Genomic DNA, 25912 nt, shown 5'->3' with positions numbered 1-25912 from the left:
CCAGCCACGTCAACAAATAGTTTATGACATCGAAGTACCGCGCCAAGTTGCAAAACCGTTCCAATAAATGCGCTTTTTTAGTCACGACCATATTCGAGATGTCCGAGGACGTAAAACGGCATTCAGCTGCGCCGCCGGTAAGGTTAGATGTTGGGCTTGTAGCAGGACAGACTCGGCTTGCAGGCGACGCCGCTGAAGTTGTCGTTGCAGCCTAGCCTCTCGTCGACGCAGAGCCAGGGACAGTTGTGGCAGGTTGGCGAGTCGTCTGGAAAGCGAGCACGGGCGATGACAGGCTGATGTCAGACAAAGGCTGCTGACTTCACCGCATGTAGCGCTGAACTCGACTGGGCATGGTTTGACACCTTTACCATGTTTGACATCTTTACCGTTTAAGATGCTTCCACCGACAATGCATTTGCGCTGGGGGCACTTATGTCGCACTAGGACACAGGTAGCACAACTCGACATGCCGAAAATGTTTTCTACAACCATCGACGGATAACTGGCCTTGCAAGCATACTCCAAACCTGCGCACTGATGGGATGCTAGCAGATTTTGCCACACATCCATTCTACTAGTTTTTGCAGATCATAGCATGCTTGGGAATGTTCAAAAACCACGCCCTGGCGACTTAAAGAACTGCTCCGCAAATGCATCGTGGCGATCAAAAGTGTCTGTATCAGGATTAGAGGATATCTCGGTTACGTCAATTTTCAGACTCAGTGGCGTTCTCCGTTGATACGATGACCCACATACGGCTTATTATTCACATGTAACGCTTCTGCGGCCGTAACTGGCTGCTGCTGCGGAGCACAGCGATAGGGTATCAGAAACAATGCGGGAATCTAAGGACAATACGAGGCACAGAAAGCAACGGAAACAACCACGATCACTCGCAGAGGACATCTCATTCTGGCGGAGTTTTACCAGCCGCCACGGATCTTAAGGCAGAGACGGGCGACCTTTGTCTGCTGACGGAGGGTGGGACCACCACGTGCCAAAGCCAGCTGCCGAATGCCACGGCCACGTGACATAAACACGCGGCGCTTAGCCCGGAGGGGAGGTGCGCAGTGGACCCGACATGGCTGGCCCGCGGACGTAAACAGAGCCGACCACGACACGGGCCGGGGCTGGACACAGCGACTCCGCTGGTCCCGGCCGAATAGCACGACACACGGCACCCGGGACAGGCAGGAGGCTGTGCTCCACCACACAGCGGCTCGGCTGGTCCTGGCCGAACAGCACGACACACGGCACTCGGGACAGGCAGCAGACTGTGCTCCACTATACAGCGGCTCCGCTGGTACTGGCCGAACAGCACGACACACGGCACCCGGGACAGGTAGGAGGCTGTGCTCCACTATACAGCGGCTCGGCTGGTCCTGGCCGAACAGCACGACACACGGCAACCGGGACAGGCAGGGGGCTGTGCTCCACCATACAGCGGCTCGGCTGGTCCCCGCTGAACATCACGACACACGGCACCCGAGACAGGCAGGGGGCTGTGCTCCACTACACAGCGGCTCGGCTGGTCCTGGCCGAACAGCACGACACACGGCACTCGGGACAGGCAGCAGACTGTGCTCCACTATACAGCGGCTCCGCTGGTACTGGCCGAACAGCACGACACACGGCACCCGGGACAGGTAGGAGGCTGTGCTCCACCATATAGCGGCTCGGCTGGTCCCCGCTGAACATCACGACACACGGCACCCGGGACAGGCAGGGAGGGGGCTGTGCTCCACTACACAGCGGCTCGGCTGGTCCTCGCCGAACAGCACGACACACGGCACCCAGGATAGGCAGGGGGCTGTGCTCCACTATACAGCGGCTCGGCTGGTCCCGGCCGAACAGCACGACACACGGCACCCGGGACAGGCAGGAGACTGCGCTCCACTACACAGCGGCTGGGCTGGTCCCGGCCGAACAGCACGACACACGGCACCCGGGACAGGCAGGGGGATGTGCTCCACTATACAGCGGCTCGGCTGGTCCCGGCCGAACAGCATGACACACGGCAACCGGGACAGGCAGGTGGCTGTGCTCCACTATATAGGATGCAGCTGGGCGCGGAGATCGGCCTGCTCTGAGACACTCATCATCCCCGCGGCAGGACCCCAAACCAGCGCCAATGCCTGAGTACAGATCAAGGCTCTGGGGGCGCATGACGTGCAGCTTTGGACCAAAAACCCTCGTGTCAGCGCTCCATGGCCCCCTATCCCCTTACACACACAAGCATCATTAAGCCGCCCTGTGGAACACGATGGGGTCCTAAGATGGGGCGGAGCTAGTTCATATTGATGTTTGGAAGCAGTCAACCGGGTTGCTGCATGCAAGGAATTACAATAACCAACAGGACGCATTTAGTGCAAGCGAATTGTATGGCTGTCGTTCGGGCTTGACATGCATCTGAAATGGGGACGTAACGAACCATGTTTTGCATCGGTGATACACGTGAGAATGAAGGTAACAAGGACGAAACAAAGATGAATGGCTCTCGAGAGCACATGAACGAAATGAGTCAACAAATGTCGCGCACAATAGTTGTCGATTCCAATGAACACGGCAGTGGTGACTTTCTGGGTATTTGGATGGTCACAACATCTTTAAAACCAAACTCGTCGGCCACAAAGCCATTACATACCCAGTGTTGTCGAACATACGCAAAACAAGATGAAAAACAGCTGGGAATGACGAACACAACAGAGCTCTTTAACAGTTAAGCTTCAGCTCCTAACATCAAACTCATCAATCATAAAACTATTGCATATCAACGCAATGTTGTCGAACATACGCAAAGCAAGACGTGGAGACACAGCTGCTTGAAATAACGTACACAACAAAACGGTTATCAAGTTTAGGTGTGGGCGGATGCAAGTTGGGTACGAGGGAATTTTGTCTCACCTGACACGCATAGCGGTCTGAGTTGGCACACCTGCCCCACACAGATTGCCTGACAGCGTTGGTGATAGCCACATGTTATGCCATGACATGGGTCGAATATATGGACGATCGTGTCTGAAACAGATGGAGACATGTAACAGGCCCGCGCTGCGATACACCTATCACACCACACACACACACATATATATATATATATATATATATATATATATATATAATATATATATATATATATATATATATATCACATAAATATAGCAGTGTCTGAGAGCAGTGTCTCTGTGGTGTGTGGTGTGTGGTGGTGTGTGGTGTGGCGTGGCGTGGCGTGGCGTGGCGTGGCGTGGCGTGGCGTGGCGTGGCGTGGCGTGGCGTGGCGTGGCGTGGCGTGGCGTGGCGTGGCGTGGCGTGGCGTGGCGTGGCGTGGCGTGGCGTGGCGTGGCGTGGCGTGGCGTGGCGTGGCGTGGCGTGGCGTGGCGTGGCGTGGCGTGGCGTGGCGTGGCGTGCGTGGCGTGGCGTGGCGTGGCGTGGCGTGGCGTGGCGTGGCGTGGCGTGGCGTGGCGTGGCGTGGCGTGGCGTGGCGTGGCGTGGCGTGGCGTGGCGTGGCGTGGCGTGGCGTGGCGTGGCGTGGCGTGGCGTGGCGTGGCGTGGCGTGGCGTGGCGTGGCGTGGCGTGGCGTGGCGTGGCGTGGGCGTGTGTGCGTGCGTGCGTGTGTGTGTGTGTGTGTGTGTGTGTGTGTGTGTGTGTGTGTGTGTGTGTTTCCCTTCCAGTTTCCGAAGCGATAGCACAGCACACTGTTAAAAAGTGCCGAGCTTGAGGAAACAGACGCATTGCCTCTAAGAGACCGATGGAAGGCAGCATACGTGTGCGAGGAATGCACGCGTCGTGTTTCACCGGCAAAACTGGCCTGTTTCACGTGTGGCGCACGACCTCAGCCCGAGGAATGCGGCGCACGGCCCCCACCGTGGACGTGTCACGCACGGCAAATGCGGCGCACGGCTCCCACCGCGGACGCGTGACGCACGGCGTGCATGGTGCACCGAGCGTTACCTACCATCGTTGCAAGCCTTCAGCGTGCAGAGCTGCTCGGTGCCGCAGGAGCACGAGTTGCAGCCGTCGAAGTACGTGACGCCGTTGGGGCACGTCGCGGGCGACGAGGGCTGCCGGGAGCTGGGTGTGGTGCGCCGGCTGGCGATCCGCTCCGCCAGGCGACTGCCGTCTGGGGGGGGGGGGGGGGGCACCCGTCTGAGTGGCGTCATGCGCGGAAGGCGTCACAGTAAAGCATACAAAGCGGAGTTCTTGCGGAGTCCACCGGTTTGCGGTTGCTGGGAAACGGGTCTCACAAACCGGTCATTCACAGTTTTCATTCGAAACATCTTCATGTCACACGCAAAGCATAACAACTGAGAACAAATACCTATATGTTTTTTTCCTTGTCATGACAATGAGGGTCAAGCTTTTCATGAATGAATTGCGAGTATTACATAAAACTGTTAATAATTAACTTGCTAAAAATATGTTGTCGCCGTATAATGCATAACTACAGCCAAAGTATTCACAACGATTCCAAAGCGATCACGTGCCAGGCAAACCACATAGCAGGCGATCCATTCGGTTTGTACACTGCTACACTGCTAGCACAGCGAGCACGATGCATGCCACCAAGCTGGGATTCTTGCTTTTAGCAGGACGAGCAATATTTCCTTAACTAGAACAGCTCACGGATTGAATTTTCACGGTCCGGTTCGGTCTAGTTCGGCTGGTGCAGATCCAATCCGCTCAAACCTCGCTTTCGCACAGATTGCTCAACCCAATCCGCTCAAACCTCGCTTTCGCACAGATTGCTCAATCCAATCCGCTCAAGCCTCATTTTCGCACAGATTGCCCAATCCAATCCGCTCAAACCTCGCTTTCGCAAAGATTGCTCAATCCGATCCGGTCATGCCCGACTTACCAGAAAAATATATATGAATGAATCTATCCCAGTGTCCCTCCATATCAAGAACTTAAAAAAGAATCAACAGAATAGTGGATACATTTGAGCATATTAAATTTGTGTTGGGTAGTTGTCAAAAACCAGTGGGTGCTAAGATACTAAGCACGCCTTGCCGCCTGTTGGGAATGCAATTTTGCATGACGACCAGCACAAACAAGGCTCATCATATTATTAATCGTATCACAATCATTTCGGCCAAAAATCCACAACCTCTTCCACATTGCGGGGTTCAAGATCGCTTCTGGTTGCAATAAACAAAAGGCATGAGCACATCATTGAACATATTCAGGCACCAGGTTGGACGTAACACATCTACGCACGCCACGCAACAGTTTCAGAGGCACCCGGTTCACAGGCGAGGGACGGCGCCGGTCCACTACACCTTTGAATAATCCGGTCCAATCCAGCGCGTGGATGGATCCACAATCCGCGAATTTGTCTTATCCGCGAAACGCTCTACTCTGAGCGTCTGTGTAACTGGTGGTTTGACTACCTCGCGGATAAAACGGAGATGCGTTGTGAATTTGATATCATGACACCCTATATTTTGCATAACACAAATGCCTGTTTACTGCCAAGTTATCACATAGCACGCGCTTCCAACGCATAGTTCAAATACATGCCTACTACTGACTGCTGAGATATCACATGAAGTATGCGGAGTTCGAAGCATGCAACCCCAATAACTATCACCTTAAATACTTGAAATATAATTTCGGGTTATTATCGTATCAACGGTTTCAGCTTACGTGGATTTGTATAAAGATACTTGATACGAAAATATTTGTAATGATTCATTCCGAGCAAAATGCGGAGATAACACACACGAAACTAACAGGGCGGGAACAGAAACAGACTAACCAGGAGGGACGGAGGGAGGGAGCGGCAGCTGTGGGACAATTGGTTTTCATCCAGTCACAGCGAGTGTTGATTTCTGCTAGGTGGTTGGAAAATATGATAATTATTACAGCGAGTGTTTCACATTTATATGGGGTTTTGAGCTGAAGTGGCGATCTTGAAAACCTTTTTGTGCTGCTCACCATCCTGTCCTCCTTAAGACCAAAGCCCACCTAGTTTCTGAGCTACATGCCCGCGGAAATGGGAAAGGTATATCGGGGAGTGTTTCAAAGTCACCTTGGCATTCATGACGTCATAATAGCTTCATTCAAATCTTGCCATCGCATAAACCATGCCGCTACCAAGGCCGAGAAAAATTTACCTGTCGAAGCGTTCATATTTGGCGTTCGCAAGCACGATTTCCAGACATAACGGTCGGCTATTGGATTTATTATTGGTACGATGACGTAATCAAACCATGACGCATTGAGGTGCATATTTATTCAACAGAGAACTGTGCAGTCTAGAGCAGTGTTCTCCACTTTAAGTACACCAATAATTACAAGTGAGCTTGTTTCCTCATACCTGATGCTTTCTCCAAATGAATCATTCAAATGTGAATCATTCCCTTTCATGAACCATCTTCAGGCAGCGCGAGGCTAAAAAATCTCAAGTCTAAGCCGAGCATACTTCTCAAAAATGGTCCAAGTATCCGTTATACGTGAGTCGTCTTTTGAAGTGAATAAAACAGATTCTAAGCATGGATTACGTAGGTTCTAAGAATAGATTCTAAGGATCGTCGGATGCCCTTTCGTGGGGAGGGGGACAGAATCCTCTTTCCTGAGGATGACGTCAACATTTTGCCTAGTTCTGAGTTGTGTGGATGGGTTGTCATGTACGTGCAGTATCTCCGCTGTGGACGACGTCTCACGTTAACTCGTCTGCTGCGAACAGCGTGGAACGGCGAACATGTCTCAAATGGCAGCGGCGCGAACGGGCCCGCGCTCAGTCAGAAGGGAGTAAGCACGTTTCGGTAAAAAATACGACAGGGATAGACCTCTCGCTGCGATGGACGTCGCCCGGCAGCAGCATTCGGTTCTGCGGCGGCGACGTCGTCCCAGTCGTCGGTGACGCGTCCCCTGCCCTCTCTCGGCCTCCCCCCGCCGCGCCGCCCAAGACCGGCTGATACCCGTCCGGGGCTTCCGAAGGTCAGGAAGAGCGCCGGTCCGGCACGAGCGGCCGGTCGCCGGCCTGGCCAGGCGTCGCGTCCCCAGCCGCCGCCGCCGCCAGGCCGGGGCCGTCTGACACTGGCCAGCCACCGGCCGCGTAACGCCTCAGCGTACTGACACGGCGCGCTTCCTGTGGCCTTCACCAAACCTCGACCCAAAACGACCCGTTGAGCTGATAACACAAAACAGCCCAAGGGCCGAGCAGCGCGCTGACCATGTCCCTATCATAGACGCTACGGGCTCAGAGCAGTCCCTGCACAGCACGGCTCGGTTCGTACCATACTAACAGAGCCCAAGGGCCGAGCAGCGCGCTGACCATGTCCCTATCATAGACGCTAAGCGCTCAGAGCAGTCCCTGCACAGCACGGCCCGGTTCGTACCATACCAACCGAGCCCAAAGACACCCTGCAGGGCATTCAAAAGAGCAAAATCGATGCTGGATAAGAACCATAGTCGTTACCAGCACACATCATTAACAAATGATTTCAGGTAAAAAATACAACAAATGATGCAATCACACAAATGGCAACATAATTTCGCCCGAGGATAATGTTTCTCAGGAAACGTTCATAATCAGCGAAGGAAATCACCAGTCCCGAGCAGTTTGCCGACAGCGCATTTAACAGATAAACTGGATCTCAAAAGCGTAACAGCTAGCCGCCAAGGCAGCTCATCGCCTTGCAATGCTTAATGATTTCTGGACATGCACACCAGGGAAACAGCCCTATCATTCTGTGACATGCAGTGAGCAAATGCTCCCGTCAAACACGCGAGCGAGCAGACTCCCGTCCTAAGATGACACGCAGAGAGCTGAGTCATCCGTCATTGGATCACGCGCAACGAGCCAACACATCCGTTCTTTGATCACGTGCAACGAGCCAACACATCCGTTCTTTGATCACGTGCAACGGGCCAAGATACGCGTCCCTTGATTACGTGCAACGAGCTGAGACATTCGTCCTTTGATCGCGTACGGCGAAATGAGGCTATTATCCTTTGATCCCGCACGGTGAGATGAAGCTATTTTCCTGTGACCACGTAGGCGAGATGAGTCTTTTATCCATTGATCATGTACGACGGTCTGATACGTCCTCGTGTCCACTTGCAGGAGATTGTTCGCGCTGACACCGGCATTTCGATGTCTGACGTGGATCTAGTGCGTAGATTTCACAAGTGAATCCCAAAGTACAGTGGCTTGTCGGAAACATTTGTTTTTCGGTTTTCTTCTTTTCGGTTTCTTTCATTTCGGTTTTTGGAATTCTAGACGATGGAATTTTCTTCCAAAATATAAAAAACATCCCAGATCCCAGGACAGTTTTTGGAATTCTAGACGATGGAATTTTTTTCCAAAATATAAAAAACATCCCAGATCCCAGGAGATAATGAAACAATACTATAATGAAGAAACTAGATTCCAGGACATTACCTGGCATGATGAATGCAAGATCCTGTATTTCAATGGATCTGGATTGATCTAAAAAGATTCAGGATTTTGAAAAATGTTGGAGCTTTGGTATTTCCAAACAAGGGACTTTCGATCCATTGGGGCAATCCACAAACCAGGCAGCATCTGTTCTGTTCAGCAATCTGTTCTTCCGCTTAAATCCGGTCCTCAAATCAGGCAGCGATTGTTTATATGGCTATTCCTATCTTACTGCTTTCCTTGTTCATTCAACATTGAATGGAAAAATTTAGACCGTAAGAGCAGGCTGTGGCATGACAACGGCAGTCGGATATTTCATGTCGTTGCTTAGACATAACAGGTCAATAAGCTTCGGCAGCCACTTGAAACCCTGAGGTTTATGTAATGTCTTTATATCCCGTCAACGGCAAATCTCTGAAACAACTTTCTTTTCATGAAATAAATATACAAGACCTAAAAAGGTGGTTCTGGAAATCGCTTTGAAATATTTGGTTAAAAAGTAATGGACCCTGGAGCTTCTTAAAATGATAAAGTAATTCAATATTCATTAGCAAACACTTCAACTCGTGTCGTTTTACAACAAAAAATCGTGTGGTCAAATTTTCAGATGAATCTTGGAATGCCGCCACCCAGGATCCAGACCTCGGAGTCCACGAGCATCTTTGCTCGACACCAATCTGCAATGGCAGGCCGCTGGCCAGAATCAGTCACCATCGCCGCCCTCACCCCGGCCCGTACAGAGGCCTCAATCCCCAACACTTCGCACGTGCAGCGCCTCCGGCTCCCGGCGCCGTGCAGCGCTCCTGGCTCCCGGCGCCGAGCCGCGCGGCGCTCCCGGCTCCCGCGCCGAGTCGTGCAGCGCTCCTGGCTCCCGTCGCCCAGTAGTACAACGCTCCCGGCGCCGAGCCGTGCGGCGCTCCCGGCTCCCGGCGCCGAGCCGTGCAGCTCTTCCAGCTCCCGGTACCGCGCACGAGCAGCGCCCCTAGCTCCCGGCGACGAGCACGTGCAGCCAGTCGTATCCCAGGCCGGTTTACCTTACCTCGGTTGGTTTCCAGCCGGTCGGCCTCCTCCTCGGTGAGCACGACGCAGCCGACGCGTGCCAGCGGCCCCAGGCGGAACACCTGGGCCGAACGGCTGTCACCGCGCCGGCCCCAGCCACACTCACCGGCCGTGGCCAGCAGCAGCGGCAGCCAAACGCAGGTCAGCAGGCGCAAACGCGGCGACGACGCCATCTTCGGTCTGGCAGCGGTCCCCGTTACTGGCTCAGTGGCTGGTTTGTCTCGCTCTCAGCGCACCTGCCGGAAAAACACACCGGGAGGGCCGTGACGTCACGGCGTCTGGTTTGCACGCAGCACCGGCGGCGCCGGGAGGCCAGCATGCGGGACTGGCGGACGTGCTGCGGTGCTGTTTGCCAGCAGCGTGTACAGCTCGCTGGGCCCTGGCCTTAACCCAGTTGGGAAGTGGAACATTGTCAGTCAAGGGGTAGTGATGCTTTGGGTATCAGAGGGCAGGTTGTTGATCTGATGCAAGCCCTCCTGAGGGTATTCTGGCACAACAAAATGTCAAACGAAAATTTTGTGTAAGAGGCGTGTGATTAAAAACGGAAAATTGAGGACCAAGTATGCAGAAAGATAACCAACTGCAGTGAAACATAAAATGAAAACAAGCTACAATCTTACGGAATTGTAAGACGGTAGACCTGTGACGAGGTATCACCCACGGCATGATTGACTTTCATAATACACCATCATCCTCACCTGGTGCTCTCGTCGAGTACACAACATTTCCAATGCATTCTACGGTGATCGTCAGAAATATTGCCGAATACTAAATGATGTTTGGATAACAGCCAAGTCTGCGTCACAATCCAAATTGTCTACTTAGAATTGCCAGGATTTGAACTCTTGTGTTCTAAAATAGAAGACCTCAGTTCGATTCGAACTAGCAGTTTTGTGAGTCCAGCAGAGGCCAGTCAAGTCCGATATTCAGTTCAAGTCAAGCCAAGCCCGAGTCCAGTCCAGCTGTTTGCCACAGAACTAACGGGCCAAGGAACCCGTGTGACGTTACATGTGATATCATTCGCCTTATGGATATTGTGGGGCACTTGACATCTGGTCAATGGAAGCGAATTCGTGCAAACAAAGGACGCTGTTGATGATGGTTATGTTATCCCATGTTAGCTATGCAAGCTATGCCACGCCCAAGTTAGGTCTCAACGCCGATGGTTGTCGTTCTGTGTTCGTCCACTTCTGTTGTCGTCATTGGGGCTTTACGACGCACTCAGCTGCTGAGGCTATATGACGTCGCCTGCCTCTCACCCTGATGGGAAGGGTGGGCACCGCGGAAAATCGAACCCCGTACCTCTGGTTCCCCATAGGCGCAGTGGTTAACGCAGACGCATTAGCCACTGCGCTACCGGCACCCTGCTCATCCTGTCCGACCAACAGTGGGCGACCAGTTCCTGCTTTGTAGGACCTATCGCAATTGCATGACACGTGCATGCAGTTCTTGGCTTAAAGTGTCGGTGGTCTGGCTGTGGAGCGCACTCCGGAGCGTTCAGTTGCTTCTGAAGACTGTACTGATGCATCGCACAGGGATTTCTCTAATCTTTTCTAGCAACCCCCTATAAGGTAATGATACCCATGCTGTTGGTTTTTCCTCCGGCCGCCCTCCTTCCTCAGCAAACTCTTGAGCTGCTGATCTATGGAAGCCTTTTACGTGCCACGAGTGTCTTGGTTTCAGGACGGGTTGGATTGGATTGGATTGGATTGGATTGTGTTGCGTTGCGTTGCGTTGCGTTGCGTTGCGTTGCGTTACGTTGCGTTGCTTTGCGTTCCGTTGCGTTGCGCTGGGCTGGGTTGGGTTTGGTTGAGGTGGGTTGAGGTGGGATAGGGTGGGGCGAGGATGTCGGGGTGCTAGGATGGAATGAGACCGGATAGGACACGTCAGGACATACCAGGCAAGACAAGGTGCACTGGGTCCTGTCCTTTCCCATTTCGTTCCGTCTCGCGCGCTCCAAGCTAGGACGGGACTCAATAGCATGAACATTTAGTCTCGCCCCAATAACGTCTTCCACCAGCAACGGAAAGCTGCAGTCCATTCTACGGAAACCCGCCAAGCTTACAGACGTTTCCCGCTTCGCGTTGGAATGAGATCTTTGTTTATTTCGTTTTTCATCCGTTAACTTTTACCATTTTGACACCTTTAACTCCACTGACACTTTGTCCCGACTTTTTTATTCGGACCGTTATCCCCAGCAATCTTAGATCGCCTTTTCAGCGGACTACTTACAGCTGAAATCTTTCCATTTTGCTTTTCACCGTGGCCACTTACTGAAGGTATCCGTAACAATAACCCTTTTAAGTAATGGCTACGGAACTATGGCGCTATGTTGTCTATTTTTCACTATCTTATTTCACAGTGACTTCGACATGTCCAGAAATGCTCTGATATAGGTCACGTCACGTCACTGACCTACACACCTGGGGAGCCTGAGCATGATGAACTGAAAGATCGCTTAATGCGGCATCTGCTCAATGTAGCAAGACAGTTCGGTTGATTTTGTTGGCTGTCTAGCGATCGTGTCCCCACGGGCTTCATCCGACAACGGTGTAACTCCCAAGCCGGACACGTTCTCATCTGACAGCACCAGCTTACGTCAAATGTCACAATTGTTCAATGGCGTTATTGTTCAATTCACGGTCAGTTAATTTAGTACACCTTTTTCATTCAATGCAATTCTCAGAGGGTGAATAACATGAACTGAGCACCAGTCACTTAGGGGCAAGTGGTGTGCAAACTTAACGAAAGCCTAGCATCTGCTTTACCTTTGAACCAGAGCTCCGACACCTGACGAATATGTTCGTAGCAAATCTTACCCAGCATCGTGAGTGCTACCAGACGGCGCACCAGGCGGTTTGATCAAAGTGGTAGGTGAACCACGAAGCAATGATTTAGCTTTACTTCAAGAGTGAATTTTTGTCCTGGCATATCAATTTTATCTAATCTTTTTTGATAAATCGCCTTTTTAAATCCCGAATTGGCACCAAGCCCCGCCAGTGCAAAACTCTGGGGATTCGTGAGCATTCTCCAAGTAAGGTTTCGGGTGACATTGTTGAGTTCTCCAAGCGACGCTTCAGATGACATTGTTCAGTTCTCCAAGCGACGCTTCAGATGACATTGTTTAGTTCTCCAAGCAACGTCTCGCGTGGCATCATTTGCATCCAATTTTGTCCACTGCAGCGCCGCAAAATAAAGGTACGCATCAGGGTCTCACGGCAAACACAGGGCACGCAGGACATGGCGAAAATACAGGCCCGCATTGTTGGTGCATTACGCTAGCCCGCTGGTGAACCTTTTGCACCAGTGATGCACGCGTGCATGCACAGGTGACAGACACGCTACGAATTGCGCCGCTTCGTTTCCGCTGGTGAGGCCTGCTGCATATATGCAACAATGCAACACAGCGAATGTGGGAAAACCCAGTCACCTCGTCGTACTGAATTGCCACCCAAAAATTCCATGGCTGTGCTGCACCGCGATGGAAATACCTCAACAGCGGTCGGCGACTTGAGCCCACCCGAGGTGGCTGGTGGTGTCAGCATGTGCCTGGGGGATTCTCCGTACACATATCACCTGCGATAGATGGGATTGCAAGCGGCCTCCCCACAGATGCGTGCTTGCTGGTATATCGCTGGATGGCTGAGGAAGATGAGCGAACCTTTTAAACATTGTGGCTGGCTCATTTGTTAAAAGACAGAGGACGCAGTGAGGCACCCAAAATACCTTCGGGTAGTACAAACAGGTAACTTCGGGACGGACGATATAGGCTCTTTATTAGGCGTTAATCGAGGTTCGTACTTCTTGTCAGAATATAACAGTTTTTATAAGACAACTATATTAGACTTCCCTAGACCAAAATATGATAACCAGTATCTGAAAAAGCGGCATGGTATCGCATTACTCTTGAAAACAAAATAATTACGATTTCACACTGGCGAAGGTGTTCGCAGTACGCCACAGCGTCAAAAGATGGCGCTGATCAGTGCTGGTTAGGCGAGTCAGCTCAGCGTTCGATGAGTTAGCTACGCATGGGGCGAAGCCTCCTGTTGTGGTAACAAGAAAAAGGGGTACGGGTAGGAGTAGGAGTAGAAGTAGAAGTAGGAGTAGGAGAAGGGATAGGGGCTACGTGGGCTTAGTTAGGTTAAGTTAGGTTAGGTTAGGTTGAGCCAAGCTGAAGCCCAGGAAATTGTCGGTATTTTTAGGACAGTGACGTCATTTGTTATCACGTTGCGCAGCGAAAGAAAAAATCATACGCTGCCACTGCGCATTGTGCATGGTGTGGTCGTGAAAGCATCGGTTGCCGGTTAGGCACCGGCAATAATTCGAGAAAATAAGGCGTGGAATGCTGAGCCAGGACGGATCGCGTAAAACATCGTAATTAATCATCCTTGAAAATTTCGCGTGTAGGTTTTACCTCAATCACGACCACTGTATCACGAAATCAGATCCACAAACATCACAGGCCTGCACAAAGACAAGACCCGCCTGAATGATCATGTTACAGAGCTCCAAATGCCTCCATTTCGGAACACGGCACTGAATCACACCGGAATTTTCAATGATTTACTTCGCACTACAACTGAACCTTGGGTGCGCCAGAATCTTCTTTTCGCGGAAATCAAAACCAGAACCACCGTCACCGATTTCCGGAAATCTGGAAGAGTGGCTGACAAGGGCGAACGTAAACAGATGTTTGACCTTCAAAGGCAGGGTCGGTTCGGCGTCAGCGAAGACAGCCGTGTGGCCCACACATCGCCTCCATCTGGGTTGGCTCCAATGTGCGGGTGTCATGGCAGATGAGTGGGACGTTGAGCTTCTACCCATCGCTAACACCACGTGTTCATCGTGATGTTTATTATTATTATCATCATCATCAGCTCTCAATTAAGCATTCCCAATCACGGCACATCGCGAGTTTGTGCTGCCGTCCAGGAAACGCTAACGCTGCGACCAATAGCCCAGTGTGCTGGGCATCAGCCGCTTAAGCAGATCGCGTCAACCGACACATCCCTCCTGGACAAGCACCCTGTTTATGGACAAAGAACGACCTGCAAAGAGCCCGTCCACTGCGTCGGACGCATATGGGGCATCGATGCGGTGAACCTGGCGCATGTGTGCGTCGAATTCAGTTCAAGTCAATCCAACATGGTTTCTTATCACTTGAGCTTCGAAATAATGTGGGGTGTTTTCGCTTCAACCTTTCACTGAAATGTGCTTATTCCGTGAAACATTGATCTTTTAAAGAACTTTCCGATTTACGGCGTGCATGCGTAAACATTGCTGAAATGTCGCCGCCACACTTCGTGTTCGGCGTAATGTGCACCAAGGATGAGTCAAGGATGTCAGCGAGCGCATGCACAATGCCTTTTAAACAACAGGTTCACTTCCCAAGAAGCACCAGCCAACAGCAGCATTGTGTCAATCTATATCAGGTGGCTTATGATAACGTACCTGCATTAATCTCGACGCATTTGCGCACGGCGCTCGGCGGGCAGTCCCTTTCCGTAGACCAGTGCCAGGCTAAAAAACATCCGAAATCTAGCCCGGTAATCCCCAGGCCGCCTGGAGAACCTGCTCTTACCTGCCAGCCGTGCTGCACGCTGCTCCCGACTGCGCAGCACTGCCCCGCAGCGACCACAGTCCGCTTCAGCCCGGTAATCCCCACACTGCGCGGAGGATCCGCCCTTACCTGCCAGCCGTCCCGCTCACTGCTCCCGACTGCGCGACGCTGCCCCGCGGCAAGCACAGCCCGCCTCAGCTGGAAATCCCTCCACTGAGCGCGAGCCGACGCGCGACCCCGGCGTGTTCGCCTCACACGCCGCCGAGCGGCGCCACTGGTCGACCCGCCGAGCCGCATGTAAACAAGGTCGGCTGGCCAGTCGCCAGCGCAGGGTGGTGAATCTGCAGCCGGCCAGCTGACCCAGGGTCGTGAACACAAAGCGAAAACGGCGAAAAGTTCGGTCATTCTTGACAAAATCCGAATTACAGCTGATTATGGTGACATCATGACAAAAAAAAAAAAACAGGCCAGGCTCTCGGAGACGGTCAGACACCATCCTACGGGATATGGTTTGCTTTCTGCCAGGGCCGGCGCCAGTTGCTCAGGCGGAGGGAGGCACAAGGGCACGTGCCCCCCCCCCCCCGTAGGTTCCGAGAAGCTCGAAGGGCCCCTCGGGACCTACGACTGAGGCCCGATTTGAGGCCCAAAGGGTCGTAAGGCCGGCCGGAGGTCGTATTCGGGGCCCATCCCGCAGGGCCGGGCACTTCAATGCTATACAGAGGGCCTTACGCACTTACCAGGGGCCCCTAAGTCGATAGAAAGAGTTCACTAAACTTTGTGAAGTGAAAAGCGCCGGTTATTTATTGCACGCAGTCGTTTAACGCATGATCTCTTCAGTTGATTGACTATAAAGTTCAGGCATAGTTGATTTTGCAATAGCTTCTGGCTTCTATTCCAGCTATAAAAGACAAAAGTGTGAGGATAAAAACGTGCCTTCAGCAACACATTGGCCATATTCAGTGTTTTTTTGGGGGGATGGGGCTATTACCATCAGGGAACCGTTTGTCAACCCTGTGCCCCTACCTTGCCAAGGCTCTGGCTGCGCACCCGGCCTGTGCCACCAATTCTTGATAGGGGAACGATATGGTAAAGCCATCACGACATTTGAATGCAAACATGGGTGGGAAATCATGCGTTTAAAAACTGGTGTTCTCGTGTGTGACCAATGCCTTGCAAATTCCTTGCGGCCTTGTGCTGTACCACGATAAGGCACCGGTCCGCGGAAACAGGGCATAGGGCGAGGGCTCAGACCCGCGACTTTGCGACAATTTAACATTGGCCCTGTGAGCGTTGACTGGACATAATCCGAATGACTCTCCTCTCCCTCTCAATGCAGAAGTAAGTCTGTTCCACCATGCAGAGGAAGCAACCTTATCACTGTTTCGTAGCTTCTTCTGAGCAGTCAGCATACTGCATGTTATCGTCTAGACCAGTTCGCCAGATGATGTACCAGTGTGCAAACATGTGCATGTTCAGTGACGAAAGCTTCGTAGGGGGATATTTGATGTATTTTTTGCCCGGCAGCTACGCCATGGCTTGGACGCCCGATTCAAAAATGATCTTGCTCGCTCGCTTACGGAAAAACAGTAACAAAAAGTCTGGTCATTTTTATGCTGTCAGTAAAAGCATCCCAACGGCACACGGCCCGAGGATCACGGAGTTCACATATTCCTTTCAGGTCTGCGCCACCACTGGTTATCGAGCAGCCCTAAGCGCAGCGTGCTTCGACGTAATGCGTTCAGGCTCGCAAAGCGATTGTAGCATGAACTGGATCCATCCGACCATGGCGAAGGCGGTATACGGGACCCGGTTTTGATGCGTTGATGCTATCCTGCGTCACCACGGAAGGAAATGCTCCACATCTGAAACTATTGAAGCGAGCGAAGAACTACGACTGAAAACGTGCTTTTTATAGCTTGGTCTCATCAAAGCAGTCGTTGGCTCTGATGCAAAACAAGACGCGAGACACGAATCTGGTGACATGATTCACATAGCTCCGTAACTTTTGCTTAAAGACAATATCCCACCTTTTTGTACTTTTCACTTATTGCTGTATCAGACGCGGACGACGTGATCAGTAATGTCAATCTTTCCAAATCTTTTACAGGTTAGAACTTCCATTTGAAGTAGCGGATTTAGCGGGCGAAATCTCATTTGACTCCCTGCTTACCACTCCGAAAGTAATACATTTCATTTCCCTTGCTTTTTCCAACGTGGATGTGTTACAATGTTTGCAACACACTAATGTGTCAAAATGTCTAGGTAATAAATGCTACAAAAGCTTAAAACACCACGTTTAGGCACTATTCATCAGCAAAAATGTATTATCCCGCGCATTCAACGAAATGTTATAAAATGGCTTTGATTTCTCCCCCATGGCATTTACCAGTGTTTGTTTTCGAAACGCACTTTGGCTTTGGGAATGGAAGTATCACATGACCCACGCGACGCACTGGTTCAAACTGGTACCAACCAACCTTTCGGTAACGGACTCTTGACCGCTGGGCCAATCATAAACGTTCTTTTATTCGCACCAGTAGAGGTGCGCACGGTGGTTGTCATGACGGTGGTGGTTGCGAGGCGTTATTCTAGTGGAAGTACGCTTCACACGCTTTTCCTGTAGTTCTTTGTTGCTGTTCACTGGTAGTTTCCGGCGCGTCGACTGCAATGGTCATTTTGCGCCCATAACGATGCTTTTACTTTATTAGTATGGAGTAAAAATGACTTGAAAATCAATATATTTTGAGAAAAGAGACGTTTGGTATCAAGAAAGGAGGAAATGTCACCGAGCACATCGCTAATCGTCAGGGGCGAAGCCTGCGGACCAAAGTGAAGTCGTCGTTTTTCGATGAGGCACGGACATGATACAATGGCATGGTGGACAGTGAGGACGGCACCACACCGCTGGCATGGGGGTCTGTCGGCTCCATACAACAGATGGCCATGGGTGGCATACGTATGCCCAATGCGCAACCTGCTTAAAGCCACTTCTTCCCACCGCACACTGCGAGAGCATGACGACCACAAGCCCAACTCGGTTTTTATCGCCCTGAGCTTATTGCCGCCCACCTGGTCCCAACAACGCTGCAATTTGCTTCCCAGGAAGGTCTTGACTGCCGGGTAGAAATCTCTGGCAGGGATAGGCAAAAACCGGGTATATGATGCCACTGCTGTTCGCTTAGCAGCGACATCAGCCAGCTCGTTACCCGCGATACCGACGTGACTGGGGATCCAGCACAGGGCAGTCTCGTTCCAACCCGATTCAACTGTGTCAGGCGTGATAAAATGTCCTGTACAAGGGGACATGATGGATAAAAAGATTTCAGTGCAGAGAGACTGCTCAGTAAATCTGCAAAAATGGCGTGTGAAGATTCTTCACCAACTTCTATGAAACATATTGCGTTGGTGATCGCAATTAATTCCGCTGTGAAAACTGACGAGTGGGCCGGTAAGGAGTACGATCGAGTGACGGAACCGCTGACGAGAGCACAACCCACGCCATCCGAGGTTTTGGATCCGTCTGTGTACGTCAGGGTGTACCCTACATAATACGCCAGAAGCTCAAGTTCCCTGGATCTCATTAGGTGTGGTGTGACGTCTTTTTTCCTAATTTCCGTAAGCGAGGTGTCAATGAAGGGTATGATCACTTGCCAAGGAGGAGAAGCCAGGTGGCTTACTTGCTTTACACCTCGAAGAGGAATTCCGCTCTCGAGCAATAAGGCTCTCATTCGGAAACCAAAAGTCAAGGCGTGCTGCTGCGGCCCATGATAAAGGGAACTCACGGCAAACCGAGAAAATACTGCAGAATATGTCGGATGAAGTGGGAACTGCCGCAGCTTCAAGGCATAACGTATGCCGAGCATTTTCCTCCTCGTCGAAAGTGGTGGCTCGTGTGCCTCCGTTAAAAGGCTGACGGAGGGCGATGTGCGGAACGCCCCAGTAGCAATGCAAATAGCAGTATGGTGGACGGTATCAAGAACACGCTTGCTTGATTCAGACGCGCCATCATACACAAAGCATGCGTAATCCAGTTTGGAGCGGACGAGTGAACGATATAAAAGCATAAGCGTGCCTCTGTCTGCCCCATACGATGTGCGAGGCATCCACTTTAGTATGTTGAGAGATTTAAAGCAGCGATCGCGTAACATTTTAAGATGTGCATTATGTGTAAGGCGGCGGTCAAAGTGCATCCCAAGGTGCCTGGCCACGGCCTTATTTGGAAAAGAGCGACCATACAGACGGATGATCAGGTCATCACATCGCTGGCGACGACAAAAATGCATCGCAACTGTCTTGTCGCCTGAAAAACGAAACCCGTTGATGTCACCCCATCTTTCAACGCGGTCCACAGCCAGCTGGAGACGTCGCTCCATCGCTGGTGCCCTCGCTGCGCTGGTCTAGATAGTAAAATCGTCAACAAAAAGGGCACGTCCGACCGACCGGGGGAGCACATCACAGATATCATTTATCATAACTGCGAACCGCGCTACACTTAACACGCCGCCCTGGGGCACGCCGTTTATTTGTTGGTACCTATCGGAGAGGACGTTGCCGACCCGAACACGGAAATATCGTTTGACTAAAAACCTTTGGAGAAAAGTGCCCACATTACCACGCATACCATATTTCAAAAGCTTTTGAAGAATACCATGGCGCCATGTGGTGTCATAGGCGGCTTCAATGTAAAAGAACACTGACCCCATATGCACTTTCTCTCGAAAAGTCTTACGAACCGTAGTGTCTAAAGCTAGAAGGTGGTCCACCGTACCACGGTTTTCCCTAAACCCGCACTGTGAGTTGCTAAAAATGTAGTTGTTCTCTAAAAACCAAGTGAGTCGAACGTTTACCTATCCGTTCCATGAGCTTGGACAGTGATGACGTCAGTGAAATGGGTCGGTGATGAACAGGGTCCATCCCACTCTTTCCCGATTTTAGAATAGGCACCACAACAGTTTCCCGCCAGGCCGGAGGGAATTCGCTACTTGACCACACCCTATTGAAGGCCGCCAATAGTACACGACGTGCACACGGTGGCATATGTTGGAGCATATCATTGTGGATGTCATCAGGACCTTCCGATACGCTACGAAGCTTCGCGATTGCCGACTCCAATTCCACCAAAGTGAAGGGCTCATTGTACGCCTGTGGTTGCCTTGTAAAAAAGTCCACTATGATTTTTTCGCATTGTGCTCTTTGCTGTAAGAACTGAGGGCTCGCGTTTGCACCTTCGCTACGGTGGGAGAGCGCTCGGGCGATCTCGTTAGCCACATCCAACGGATGAGTCACCACCTGGCCGTTAGCATGTAGCACAGGCAGTGGCGCGGATGAAAACTGCCCAGAGATACGTTTCATCCGAGCCCAAACCTACGAAGTTGGCGTGAATTGGTTAAGCGTGCTTACATGCACACGCCAGGATTCACGTTTCGCTTCTTTTATCTTGCGACGGGCAAAAGTTCTCGTCTTGTTAAAAGCTACTAAACTCTCCAGGCCACTTCTGGCGTCAAAAGCTCGGAACGTACGTTTGCGAGCGCGAATTGCGTCACGACACTTCTCTGTCCACCACGGCACAGGAGTGCGACGGGGAAGTCCAGAAGTGCGCGGGATGGAATCGCTGGCGCAATCTAGAAGTCGGTGAGTAAAATCCTCAACAGAGGATGCCGCCCCCTCTCCTCCAGTTTGACACAATGTCTCCAGTCGAGCTTCAAACTCACTCCAGTCAGCCTTTTTTAAATTTCAACGTCGTGGTCTTACACCCAATATTCCCCTTATCTGGAATCGAAGCCACACTGGGAAGTGATCGCTGCCCATTGGGTCATCTGCCACAGACCACTCGAGGCTCTCCACCAGCTTGGGACTAGAAAGGCTCAAGTCGAGCGCGGAAGTCTGGCAGGACGGAAGTGTAAAATGAGTATGAGTCCCTGTGTTTAAAATACACAGTGACAAGTCATGGATAAAATGTTCGCAAATCCTCCCACGGGTGTTCGTGCTATCTAGCCCCACGCAATGTGATGAGCGTCGAAGTCGCCAAAAGGAAGACATGGTGAAGGTAACTCATGCACTAAACGTCTCATCTCTTCCAATGGAAAAGCGACGCCAGGTGGAAGATATAAGGAGCACACCGCGATGTAACGGTGATTAAAATGTAGGCGTGCAGATACAGCCTGTAGCGTAGACCGCAGGCTCAACCTCCTGGCTGGCACGCTGTGGTGGACTGCAAGGAGGACACCGCCGTGTGCGATACCGTCGGTTAACACATCGTTGCGAAACAGGGCGTAGCCCTTCAGCGTGCAGTGATGACTAGAAGCCAGCTTGGCCTCTTGCAGCGCTACGGCTGCAGGATAGTGCTTGCTGACGACAGCCTGGAGGTCGAGGGCATTCACCCTCATTCCTCTACAATTCCACTGTAAAAAGGCGTGTAAAGGCGGCGTGTTAAAAAGGAGGTTGGAGATCACATACGAAAACCGGACACGTCCTAAAGGAACTGGGCTGCGCCAGTTCCAGGAGCAGACGTTTTAGACCGAGAGCCACGGTTCGATTCTGCAGGAACGTGCCCCACTCTGGGGCGAATCCTGGGGATCCCTCTGTTGGATGGAGACGGGGGACCGGCCGGGGCACGCTTCACGCCAGCGTACCCACTCCGGGGTAGCGGCGGGGGAGGGCCCATCGACGGGCCTCTACCGGGCGTCTGGGAGTCAGCTGGGGCCTCCACTGGCCTTTTCGGCTATGGTGCACCACTGCGAGGGGCGGGCTCCTTGCCTGCACTGGACAAACGATTGGACGCCTCAGTCCTCTCCAACTCGGCCAAGCGGGCCCGCTTGGCGTCGCGGGCGCGCCTGTCCCCCTCATGCCGTTCCATTGTTTCCACTACCCGTCCACACGCACTCGCCAGTGTTGCCAGAGGCGACTCGCGCTTGACCACCGTCCATCCCTCCTCCTCCCCCGCTAGCGACCCCGACGACACCTGAGGGGCCGGCGGCACAGCGTTGGTCGAGCAGGACGCAGCTGAAGGACCCGGAGGATCCGACTGGGCGGGAGTCACCTGTCCCTCTGGCACCACAGGCAAACCGAAGGATCGCAGTAGCGCGATGAATTGGACCGCTGACATGTGATTGATGCTGGTGGACTGTAGTACAGGGGTTTTTGATTTTTCGGCACAAGATAATTTGGGGTGATTAGTCTTATAATGTTCACGCGCATCGCGGAAACAGATTGTCTTTGAGGTTTTCAGTGAGATAATTTCCTTTTCCTTCATGAAGGCTGGACAACTTCGATCGAAAGTTGTGTGCGGTACCTGCCCCGTGCCACAGCTTACGCACCAGGGCTGCACCGAAGCACACTGGTCTCCCGAATGCTCGTAAGATGCATACTTCCCACAGACAGCCCGACTGCGGCAGCGTGGTTTTGTGTGACCGAAGCGCTGGCATCGAAAACATCCCATCAGATTCTGAACGAAGACTCTGACTTTGACAATGGCGTAGCCAATGCGAATATCAGACGGTAGATCAGGCCGGTTAAATGTTAATGTAATGTTTTTTGTACGGATTTGGTAATCACCCCTCCTGGTCGTGATCCTGCGCGCTGCGGTGACCCCAAAGATTCCCAACTCTTCGATGATTTCCTCCTCGCTGACATCACGAAGGTCGTAGCAGTTTATGACACCTTTTGATAAATTTTTGGTGTGGTGCGGTGTGACCGTGACTGGCGCGCTCACGTCTCGTCTTCCACTCTCGGTTCTCGCGGCGTAAACAAATTCAGTGGCTGTCATAGCTCGAGTCGCATCGGTGCCGTTTGTGAACTCTACCTCGATCGCACCATCTCTCAGCTTATCACAGCGGGTGACTTTTCCGAACCCGTCGCATCCGTTTCGGCGCTGAAACGGTGAAAGCGATGCCAGGTCCTCCACGTCACTCCGGAAGACAAGAATTCGTGGGGCAGCTGGAACCGACTCCTCGCTGCGCCCTAAGTTCATCGCAGTCCGTCCCCCTCTCGGGGGGGGGGGGGGTTTGGGGTTTGTAGATACCATGCGGTTTAATTGTTAATTTCGGCACCGGGGCTCCCCACCCACCTCGGGGCCCAACTGGAGGACGGCCCACTCACTCAGGTGGTGGTGGTGCCGTCAGGGCTACCCCGGTGCTATACGGGGCGAAAGACGCCTCCCACGCGGCCAGGTGCAACCGGGGAGACCCCTCCCCGTCCTGACCGTGATTCAGCGCCGCCGCTCCTTGACCCCTTAAACCGTTGCGCGCGGCCAGGCGCCCCAAGCGGAGACCCGCCAGGAGCACCCAACCGCAAGGCGAGCAATAAGCCGCTAGACCCGTGTGGGGCCCCACGGGCCCCCCACGCCCTCCGGACATCCTGGCCGAAGTGGAGGTTGGGACGTGCCGTGACTGCCCCGCACGACGCGCCCCTCAGCCACCAGGATCCGATCAACCCGGGGACGCGGGCGAAGGGGCACGGCACCCAGAACAAACGAGGATGAGGAGTGGTGATAGGGCCGGATGCAGGCGTGCGGGTAATGCGGAGGGAACGGTCGGGATAAGGAGCAGGAGCTCACGTACCGGCAGGGTCGCTACGCCCTGAGAGGAACAGCTTGTGCTGTCCACCCGTTACCGGAACTGGGACCCGAGGGGGCGCTAGTCTCCTACACCAGCCAAAACCGGTGCCCCTGCGGGTTTATTGTAGTTCAGTTATTCCCTTCAGCTACAGACGTTTGCTATTTTATAAAAAAATTGGGGAATCGAAAGACATCAAGCGATTTACGAATGTGCTTGACAATCATGCAGAAAACGCCGGTTCAGTTACTCAGGATCAATAACTCTGAAGCTGGTTCCTACTAGTCCTGCCAACCGCTGCCGGGACACTCGATGAAAGCTATTCCGCTACAAGTTATCAAGAGAAAAGAATACGAAAAGGTTTAACGAAAACGTAAAATGCACATGTATCGCATAACGGGACACTTCTGCAATTTTCAACAAATCTGTTGTTACCTTAAAAATATAAGGGTTATAATTTATGACTTTGACCTCAGACTGACCTTGACCAAAGTGACCTGTTTTAAAACTTCAAAGTTTTCTAGTTGAACAAGACGCATAATAGTGTACTTAAGTATTGTGTCGTTCCCACCTTTTTCCTAAGCCATATTTTTGTCATGCTTACTCCGTCATGTTCTAAAGGGAGCCTATGCACAATCAAGCATCTGAATGACGAGGATAGCTGTACGGCTGAGGTGTGGCGAATCTCCAAGTGTGTGGTATTGCACGTTGCGTGCTGTTAAAGGGAGTGTTCCACATTTGTATGTAGTTTTGAACTGAAATAGCCATCCTGAAGACCATTCGGTGCAGTTTACAGCTAGGACCTTTTAGGAACTAAACCCATCTGTTTTCTGAACTACACGCTTGCTAGGATGTATTTCAAGGCCACTCAGCGCCATGTTGTCATAACAATGTCATTCAAATTCTGCCATTCCATTGGCTTACGCGGCGATCAAAACCAAGGAAAATGTAATTGTCGAGTCGTGCATGTCTGGCGTTCGTGGGCACGGTTTACAGATAAAAGGACCGCCAATTGTCGTTCAATCGATGTTGTGCAGGGTACGATGATGCCATCAAGCAATGACGCTTTGAGGAGCATATTTACTTAAAAAAGAAATCGTGTTGACTAGAGCAGCATTTTCCATTAAAAAGTACGTCAATAGTTATAAGTGAGAATATCTTATCATTTGTGGTGCTTGCCTCAATGTCTTCAAATGTGGAGCATTCACTTTAGCCTGGTCTGCGAATGCTCAGGTTTTTTAAATCAAAACACCTGGACTGGGATAAAGAACAATTGACCGCACTTTGTGGCAGCTTTGATATGTAGCACAAGTAAACGCATGTTTTCCCCAACAGTGGCAAGCGCATTTGTCACGCAGTTCTGTGCAGTGATGGTTATATAACACGATCAGCGACGGCGGTAGTCATTAGTGCAATTTCACTAAGGTTTTCCTCGTTGTTTTTCGCTGAATTACACTCTATTCTAAGCCTTTCACTACCCTGAAGCTAACATTATCTTGAAATTGGACTCATTCTTCCGCAGACAAAAGGTTTTCAATGAAATAAATATTCAAACAAGTCTTTTAATTTTAACATCGAGGGCACAAATCAAAGTGGCCGAAATCTGGGAACATGTAAGGTTTTAGCGGTAGGTTAGTCAACCTTGCTAACTGAGCCCCCAAACTGATTTTAGAATCTGACACCGCCTATATGCATAATCGGCCACCTTCACAGGATGTCGCTTTTTGTGGGGCCCGACACCTCGATCGCCACCTGAATGCTCCGGGGGGTCTCTCCCACTGCGAAGTCTCCCTGTTGATAAACCAGCAAAATTATATAATAGCAGGCAATAATTCGGCTAGGATGAATCCGCACCTCTCCCGGGCTGGTGACGGGCAGTACCGCGGTGCCCGTCTGCGGCCAAAAAGGGAACAACATGATCATCACTATGGTCATCAGTGACTCTAAGCTAGTTGGTGCGGTGTACAATCACAGCAAAACTAACACCCCTACATCATTTTTAAAATCCCTTTGTGTTTGGAAGCACACTATGGTTTTGGGAAAGTTTTAAAATGCAAGGAATAGCAAAAAAAAACTGCAACATTATTTGCCTGTAACAGTTCTTGGCCCGTAAAAGCCCGCGAATTTTGGCCCATTACTCAGCCAAAAGCTGGAGGGGTCTTGTGGGTCAGAAATTGCCGGGTTGGCGGACTGAAATGTTGCTCCTCTAGTTGGGGCTAATTCTTCAAGAAATAATCATAACTAAAATGCCGCAACCGATTGATGTGTTTTTGGTTCGCATATCTTGCCATACTAATCCAAAATATGCAAAACACAAACAAAACTTCAGATATATTGCCGTGCACTTTTTTT

General features: G+C 51.6%; 1 protein-coding gene across 4 annotated transcripts; it reads right to left on the bottom strand.

The window, feature by feature from the left end:
• Nucleotides 1-5: 5 nt before the first annotated feature.
• LOC119109305 (uncharacterized) lies at nt 6-15234 on the bottom strand. 4 transcript variants are annotated; one of them, XM_037232901.1, is made up of 5 exons: nt 15138-15234; nt 9426-9681; nt 3956-4120; nt 2905-3018; nt 6-265 (listed from the first exon to the last, which is right to left on the bottom strand). In XM_037232901.1, the coding sequence occupies exons 2-5, from the start codon at nt 9616-9618 to the stop codon at nt 144-146; spliced, it is 594 nt and encodes a 197-aa protein (XP_037088796.1). In that variant the 5' UTR covers nt 9619-9681; nt 15138-15234; the 3' UTR covers nt 6-143. The 4 variants fall into 4 exon arrangements, with proteins under 4 accessions (XP_037088796.1, XP_037088798.1, XP_037088799.1 ...); XM_037232903.1 differs by having other exon boundaries at nt 9552-9681; XM_037232904.1 differs by having other exon boundaries at nt 9552-9681; nt 15030-15140.
• Between the last annotated feature and the right edge of the window lie 10678 nt (nt 15235-25912).

The sequence above is a fragment of the Pollicipes pollicipes genome, unplaced genomic scaffold (genome assembly GCF_011947565.3).
Source record: "Pollicipes pollicipes isolate AB1234 unplaced genomic scaffold, Ppol_2.1 Scaffold_7231;HRSCAF=8579_pilon_pilon_pilon, whole genome shotgun sequence".
NCBI lineage: Eukaryota > Metazoa > Arthropoda > Thecostraca > Pollicipedomorpha > Pollicipedidae > Pollicipes > Pollicipes pollicipes.
Note: the sequence above shows the minus strand (reverse complement) of the source record. Positions and strands in the feature narration are given on the sequence as shown.

Coding starts and splice junctions, on each gene's coding strand:
- LOC119109305 (XM_037232901.1), bottom strand. CDS start 9,618: ATGGCGTCGTCGCCGCGTTTGCGCCTGCTGACCTGCGTTTGGCTGCCG. Junction 4,121..9,425: donor CCGGCTGGAAACCAACCGAG/GTAAGGTAAACC, acceptor CCCCCCCCCCAG/ACGGCAGTCGCCTGGCGGAG. Junction 3,019..3,955: donor GCTGAAGGCTTGCAACGATG/GTAGGTAACGCT, acceptor CATCTGTTTCAG/ACACGATCGTCCATATATTC.